Source organism: Thalia democratica, chromosome 8 (genome assembly GCF_965202585.1).
Source record: "Thalia democratica chromosome 8, ktThaDemo2.hap1.1, whole genome shotgun sequence".
Lineage (NCBI taxonomy): Eukaryota > Metazoa > Chordata > Thaliacea > Salpida > Salpidae > Thalia > Thalia democratica.
In genome coordinates this window covers 35,274,478-35,283,152 of record NC_139172.1, presented here as the reverse complement: position 1 = coordinate 35,283,152, position 8,675 = coordinate 35,274,478, and the positions used below count along the sequence as shown (strand labels likewise).

Genomic DNA, 8,675 nt, shown 5'->3' with positions numbered 1-8,675 from the left:
TTATCGAACGAATTAACTTACCGATTATGATCAAATTACAGTACATACATATTACTATTTATTTCAATACATTGAAGTTTAACTTAAGTACTAGCCTTAAAGTTGAAATGTCTGTAGATTTAACACTTTTCAAACAGATTAAACTGATTTCTAGACATCATTAAAACAAAATGAGTTTTGTTATTTCTAAATAGATGTTAATATTAATACAAATTGTGCATAAACTTAAAGGTTACTTTTTTTATTCTCCTAAGTTTTTGATATGGCACAAAATATTTCTATCATTATTCTTTTAAACAGTATTTGGAAGATTTTAGAGGAACACTAAAATAAATATGTAAGTAATTTATTGTTTTTTTGATTATGCAAGCCAGAAATTTAAGCCAAGGTTACTTAGACAAAAAGAAAAAAAGTCCTTGAACAACTAAATAAATAGGTTAAAACTAAGTAATTATTAAAGTGTAAGTTGCACACACAACCCATTACTTAATTGCTCAAAAATAAAATAAAAACTTAGATAGAATAAGCAAACAAATAGATTAATTTAAAGCAACAGTTCAAAAAAACTTTAAAAACACTTTAGGTAATGATATTTAAAACATGAAAAATAGCTTGCTTTTTTTTACACTTTAGTGCACATCATCTATTTTAGTAATATTATACTTTTATCATTTGTCTAGCATTCTAAAAACAAGAACTTTTATCCTCACAGATATAATAAACTTGTTAAAGCTTCGTTGGTGGCAAATTATTCAAACATCAAATCAGCTACGAACATGAAACAACAAAATACGTGCTGAGCTCGAACAAGATACAATCTGATAAGGAAGCGGGGAAAACGAATTGTTGCAATGCAAGTTTACCTTGTCATTGGGGCGGCTTTTCTCCTTTTTGGTTCTTTGGTGGGAATCATCGTCTGTTTATGCGTTGACATCGTCCCTGATGAAGAAAAAAACGGTGGGTACTTTATTATGATCAAGTCCAAATAAAAAATATATAAAAAGAAGAAACAGGTCTAAAGTGTTTGTAGTGATATCTAATTTCATTTCAAAATATTTCTACTAGTTTAACACTATTTTAAGTTTGCTTTGATTTTCAGACAACTCACTAAAGTTGGAAAAAAACGTTGAAACCCATCATTTGACAAGCCGTACTGATGATAGAAATTTTGAAGTGATGGAATTTATGCAACTTCAAAATGTAAGTTATGTACTACTGTATAAATTTGCTGATTTTGTAACCCATCTTAAACTATATAAATTTGTTAAAAGTTTTCTCTTTTTGTACTAAATATATAAGTAGGTGTTAGTTTTTTTATATTTCGTCATATACTATATTATTGTGTTACTAACAAACGTTATAGATAAAACATAAAAAATAATTTGAAAACAAAGGCAATTTTGAAATTAATGCTGGTTTTTTGTTGTAAATGTAAAATAAAGTATTTTTTTAGTTAGTGTAATGTTTCTTGATTCAACGTTTAAAAGTATCTCTAAAGTATTTCACTGAGCATACTTTTAATTTTAAGTAAACATGCTCTAAATGTATGTCTAACCTTGATGATATCAGCTTCTTTTAAAATATTATTTTAATTTCAAGCATATACACTAAACTCAAGTAAGTTTTAATTTATAGCATACGAAAATTTTTAAAAGAATGTTGTAAAAACTTTAAGCTGTTATGGTTTATGTTACTCGCTATATTAATATTTTGAGGTAAACAAAAATTAACTTCACACTTTTAATTACTATAAATTCTTTATAGAAAAAAGAAGACAACAGAATGGTTCCTTCAAAAGATGTATCAGTAACAATCGACGATTCAGATACTACTAGAGTTAAACAACAGAATAATCATTTAGAAAGTACGAAGTTCTTGAGTAACAACTTAATTTCAAAAAATAACCACAAAAAACTCATAAAAAGTCCGTTTGAGGTTCACAATACGGTTCAGCATAAAAGTACAAATCAAACGAGAATTCAAAGAAATGCCGAAACCGCAGTGTCAGAAGCAAAAGAAAGTAATAAAACTCGTGCGGTTATAGCAGCATCAAAATTAAATTCCTCAGGATCAAATTTTCAATATAACAAAGTAGTTAACAAGCTTGAAAGTGTTTCTGAAATTGAAGAAAACTTTTCAACTCAAAGAAACAATTCAAAATATGAAAACGCATCGCCTTTGATATACGTTGACACCAAAAACTGATTACTTTTGTTGTATTCTGAACTTTGTTCTTAAACACCAGCTTTTTTTAGTTTTATAAAATACAATTAATAACAATACCTTTTATAGCATTGTGCAATGTATATTTGTATCTTTAGCACTAAGAACCATTTTTGCTTTGGCATTTATCAACGAGTAACTAATTTTAATAAGTTGTTCTACGCATTTCAGGTTTGTCTCCAATTTAATTAGTAAATTTAGTAAATTTTCATTTATTGTTTTCAGCAAATATTATTTTTTTCAAAAGCCATTTTTAGCATAATTTTTACTTGAAAAAGTTTATTTACGATCTTCTAGAATGTTGACAAAATTGTGTCTTTTAAAGTTTAAAGATATATATATATATATATATAATTATTTATATGTATATATAAATAAAAATTGAAAATTAATAGTATAATAAATAAAAGTAATAACATATTAAACCTAAAATATTTGTTTAAATTTCATTGCTATAGTTTCGTTTACAATTACTTGTGTTATTTTAACACTTTGTCAAAAGAATATTATTGAGTTGTTACTTTCCCAAAATATTTATTTGTGATCAAGTTTACATTCTTTAAGCAAAATAAGTTTGGTGAAATTACAGCAGAGAAACCATATTCTAATAAGTGCATTTTAGTGTTTAGTTTGTGTATTTTTTCTTAAAATATTGATTATTGTAAACAGAAATATAGTTATGTTTTAATACTTTCTAAACTTAGTTTAAAATAGTTGTTGACAACAAAAACAAATAAAAACTGGTTTTGTTTTTTTATACTTATAAAAAGATATTCTTAAACGTTATCGTAGTTGTTTTAAAAAATCAGTTTTAAAAAAAAGTTAAAAACTTTGTTCAACACAACTATATTTGACAGGGAAATAAATCACCAAGACTAAATTTTAAACGAATGTAATTTGTCATCATTTGTAAAAATCTATTTGACGCCGGTAATCTGAACTGTGAACTTTAATTGATTCGCTAAACTGTTTTTGTTCCATAAAAGAAAACGTTTTTTTAAACATTTATCAAAACTTGTTTCAAGTTGCATGTACGAGAATTTAAAACGAACGATTTGGATTTTAAAGTTTTTTAAGTTTTGTTTAAAAATCAAGCAATGCATGCACGTGTGTATATAAAACAAAAATTATTTAATATATTTTCAATTTAGAAGCATAAAAAAAAAATCATAGACATAAAACAAATTACCGAAACGAGAAAATAAATTAGATTTTTATGTCAGAGTAATAATAATTTCTTATTTTATTGTTCAGTGAAAACGCGTGTAATTTGAAACCAAGTTTCAGCACCTGTTTTTTTGTACAAAATATTTCACCTTTTCAATAAAACTTCAAATTATAAGAGGCTATCAAAACAAATCGTGTCATGTAAGGGTCAGGTGAGAATTTTCGATGAAAACTTTTCATTATTTCGCTTCAAAATCGAACCAGATACAAAACGCAGCCATGCGTTAAACAAAGTTTAATTTGTTTTGGCTAAAATTTAAACCGAAAATGTTGTACTTCAAACTGTAAAGATGTCGATTTTTAAAACAAATAAACAAATTAAATTAGTATATGACTTTCGACGTTCAACTAGTTTGCTTAAAAACGAATTTAATATTTTTGGTTTTATTGAATTTTCGTATTAACTTTAATTCGATGTAAAACCTTTAAAACCTCAGCATGAAATGTTTTCAAAACTTTTATGCTTGAATAAAAGTATAACAACGTCATGTCAGTAAACTTACATTGAAAGTATGCTTTTAAAGTTGTAACGTTGTTAAAATTTGACTGTACACATGTACTCATTAATCAGATAGACATTGCTTAATATAATGTTGTACATCAATGTACTGTACCAGAGACTGTACAGTACATTGAAATTTTTGTACTAAAGATAATAAATACATTAAGGTTTTAGCTGTTAGATGAGTACTAATTAGTTTGCTTTAAAACGATGTAAATATTTTTGGTTTTTATTAAATTTTTGTATTAACTATACGAACATAACACTAAAAGTTTATTAAAGATAGACAAACTTATATTACAATAGTATTTTAAAGATCGGTCATCGTATTGGCAATACTACTAGTAGATAGTTTTAAAACGTATACCATTTTGATAATCTCTTTATATTTTTAGCCGGTTATAAAACAGAAGAACAAAAGTTTTAGAGAATTATTAAAATTTTACTAAAAATTTATCATACCAGCATTTTTTTCTATTTTTTGTGATAAACTAGAAAATTTGAAATAACAAAATTTTAAACTTGTAGAAAGCTTTAAAATACAGTATACTACCGCTTAAGTACGCACTTTTTTTGGTACGCATCACGCCTTAAATACGCACTTATCCAGAAAGACAAAGTAAAGGATATTATACTAGAAATTCAAGAAATTCCAGTTTTTTTGCCTAAATTTTCAATCATCAAGTTTTTCCAGATTATTTTATGTTTCCAGGTAGAATGGCCAACCTGCTGAGTTAGCCTGATACTTTGACAACTTTTAAACTAGGGTGAGTAATCCTGAGTAGGCCAAGTGGCCTGAGATTGTGACAGTCCTGTTATTAAATGTTAACAAACTAAATACTTATGTTGTGGTTGCAGAAAAGTAAAAAGAATAATGATATTTGAGCTGTAATGCTATAAAATAAATAAATATAGATGACAAAGTTAAAAAAACCTACATATACAAAATAGTTAAGTCATAATTTAACTTAAATGTACATACATTGATGTTTTAAAAATGTTTGGTAAACACAAAGTAGTTTGGTACTTTCCCTCTAACAAAACAAAATGTAGCTTAATATTTTTTTTTTTCATTGACTGACATTGACTTTCTATATTAAATGTATGTATTAATTATGTAGAAGCTTTTTATAGAAAAAATAAATCATTTTAAAGTCTTTTAAAAAAATTTGCAAATTAGAATTATGTTTTAAATGTTATTTGAAATAAATGACTTGTTTATTTGGCTTAATTTTTTGGTGGGTAGTTGTAAAAAAAAAACAAACAACTAAATTTCATATTATACTATATCGTCAAAAAGTACGCACTACCCGTGCTAAGTACGCACTTTTTGGTCGGGTTCAATTTGCGTACTTAAGCGGTAGTGTACTGTATACTATTTCAATTGCTTAAAAAATATTAACAAGTAAAACCAGCTTACCTTAAAAAAATAGCAATATTTTGCATATTTATCAGTTTTGATAAAACTTGCTTAAAAATGTTATGTTCCAAAAAATTAATAAATATTCTGTTTTATCACCTATTGCAAAGCATCTGCTTATTTTAATAACGTATAGCTCAAGTTCAATCGAAAAATTTTTAATCACAGAAGTTATAAAAGCTTAAGATACACAGCTTTTAATTTGCAACTAAGATATAAAGTAGTAGATAAAAAGAAATTCAAATCGATTTTTTAAATGTTTATAAGTTTACTTTTAGAACAGGTAGTTTATAAATATATAAAAAAATGCAACAATTACGTCGAAAACGAAAATTATTACAGGAAAGAAACAAAATTACCATTTTAGTATAAGTTTTAAAAATTCAAAATTTTTAATTTTATTTAAAACAATGTTTCACTCACTTGAACCTAATCAAACGAGATCATCAGTTGAATAAAATCTTATTCAAATAAAAGATTCTATTCGAACAACGTTTTATTCAACTGATAATCTCGTTTGATTAGGTTCAAGCAAGTGAAACATTGTATTGTTATTAAAATTTAAAACTTTGAATTGATTATTCTCCTTATGCTTAAGTCAAGAATTTTTATTGTTATCTATAAATTAGAAAATACACAATAAATTTAAACAAGGTAAAAGCAATTTAGTAATTGCTCAAAACATAGTGATGTAATAATTTCAATGGAAATTTTTTAAGCTATTTTTGAAATTGTTTGGCCAATTGTATTTCTTGCTGGTTATTAACTTTAACTTTCTCACTCATTTACAAATTGGTAAAAAATCGTGTTTTTCATTCTTAGTTTGGTACTTTTGTATGCCATTTTTAATAAATGACTTCTTATTACGTTTTCAGTCCTGATACTGCTGTATGTAAGCAAGTATCTGAAATTTGTTAAAACACTGAATTTAATATAAAAGTGAAACAACACAAGGTATTATAATGAGAAAGAAATAGTACGGACGTTAATGAATTGAGATACAAAAAACTAGAAAAATGGATTCATCATAACAAATTTGCGACTGAAGGTGTGTACCTTTTGCGTTGCTTTCATATTCCTAAACAACCTTTTAAAAAATGCAAAAATATACAAGAACTAAAAAATGTTTGCATTTATGTTTGCTTAACTTTCGAGCTGCAAAAGGATTCTGACGATCACATTTTACTTTAACTTGATAATTATATGCTTTGATTTTTCGAAAACTAATAAAAAGGTCTCAACTTCTAGAGGAGAAATTATGTTTATTAAAACGTTTATTTTAAAAACTTCTTGTGAGCTATCAGAAAAAAATATTGTTAAAATAATTAACTTGGTTGTCATGTTTCAGTATTTAAGTATACTGCGCAAATTAAATGCGCAAAACAGTCATGAACTAGTTTTTTAGGGATTGAGTTATTATAAGTCTTTTTTGTAATGTTTTCTTTTCATCATCTAGTATTTCTTGAGTACTCGGCATGTAAAACGTCTTTAAGTATCCCGAGTAGGTAAAATGCGCGAAACTGTTATCAAATAGTTTTTCAGCAATAGTTTTTTCTTTTCTCTTTTTGATGATTTCATAACGACAGCTTTTAAAACAAACTTCTGTTCTTCTTTTACAATTTTCAGCGTTTATTTTTTGAGGTCAACTGCTCGTCATTTTTCTTTTAAAAGATATCTACCATTTTTCTTGTTTGATTTTTCCGCAGTCTATAACTTTTCCTTAAGATCGAAAACTTCACACTCTTTAGCGTTGAAAGAACTGAAAGTTTTTTGAATTATTTTCTGCTTCACTCCTGTTAAATAAAAAAAACATTTGTAAAAAATAATTTCCCTCTTCAAGTTTTAAAAGCAGCATACACAAGTGAGGTTAAAAGTGATTGTTAATTACTAACTACAACAAACTTATTTTTTTAAATTGAACTTTTTACGCTTGTATCTGCTGAGGATCTTAAAAACCTCTGTTTTTGCCACCTCATTATCTTTTCTTGGTCTAAAACTTTTTTTTTTATTAACCTCTTCCACGGTTTTTTTTTTTGATCTTTTCAAAAAATTCCACTTCTTTGCATTTCAACTCGTTTGTTTTATTCTCCAGCTTAAAATTTACTTTTTGGTGTTTCTTTCTGTCATTTATGCTTGCACAAGAACTGTTATCCGTGTGAATTTCTAAAGTATAAACATTTGAAATTGTTCTTAAAGAGTATAAAATAAATAACTTCAGTATTTTATTATCTTCTAGCTTCTTACAGAAAGTAGCTTTTTCCGTACCCAGCTCCGTGTTCAACTTTTTTCAGTTGTGTCCCCTTTCATTTTATCCTTTGTATAACTGACATGCGTTTTTTATTCTGTTCTTTTTGCTTTAATTGGAATTTTTATTTGCTTTGAATTTTAGTATTAATTTAGTTTAAACTTTTTTTTTTCGCAAAATTTAATATTCAGGTTATTATGCTGGATCTGCTTTTACTAGCTTTTTTTGCTGTTCCTTTTGCTTTTATAGCAAGCAGATTCTGAGGATTTGTACGAGAAATTAATAGACCTTCGTTTAAAAGTATAGTTTAAATCTTCATTAGTTTTTTCTTGCTTGGAAAAATAAACAAACATTTGAATCTAGATAATCTTTTACAAACTTATATGTTCTTATAAAAAATCTTTTACAATATTCTATGTTGTTTTCTTTATGAATGTAGCGAACAAGATCATTTTTTCTTTCTACGTTTTACTCAATATTATTTTTTCTTTTTCGTTTTCCTTTTTTCCTAGATGCAAATTAAATTAAATTGGTCTTACAGCTCGATTTTCAATTTTTTTCCCAAAGCATTACCGTATAAGCTTTAATATTGTAACTTCTATCTTTATGTTGGAAATTTTTTCACACTTTGTTTTTAGCTCAAATTTTTTTTTTCAGTTTGTTATTTTCATTGAGGTTTTTTTAATATGTCTTCAAAGGTATCTCATTTTGAAATAGATTTAAAATTGGAAAAGTTTATATACTATTAGTATTTATTAACATATCTAACGTCTACTAAATTTTGAATTTAGGTTGTAATAAGGTGACTTTTCTTTAATTTTAAACCTTTACTTTCACTAAATATCTAATTCTCATCACATTTATCAAAAAAAGAAAGTTGTGTCATAATTTGAGACAAGTTTAAAAAAAAATCTTCTTTCATAAATAATTTTCTCCTTTTTTGGGAAGAGGTACCAAACTTTTTTCATTTTAAAACACTCAATCATAAACAATTCAACATTTTTAATAAAAGGTTAAAACATTGTCAAGTATAGCAAAAATAAGCAACCAGTTTTTAC

The 8,675-nt window shown here is 25.9% G+C and overlaps 1 protein-coding gene across 1 annotated transcript; it reads left to right on the top strand.

The window, feature by feature from the left end:
- Positions 1-843: 843 nt before the first annotated feature.
- Positions 844-2,245, top strand: LOC145842767 (uncharacterized). The gene is made up of 3 exons (XM_082950248.1): positions 844-957; positions 1,100-1,200; positions 1,765-2,245. The coding sequence occupies exons 1-3, from the start codon at positions 852-854 to the stop codon at positions 2,203-2,205; spliced, it is 648 nt and encodes a 215-aa protein (XP_082806374.1). The 5' UTR covers positions 844-851; the 3' UTR covers positions 2,206-2,245.
- The last annotated feature ends 6,430 nt before the right edge of the window (positions 2,246-8,675 follow it).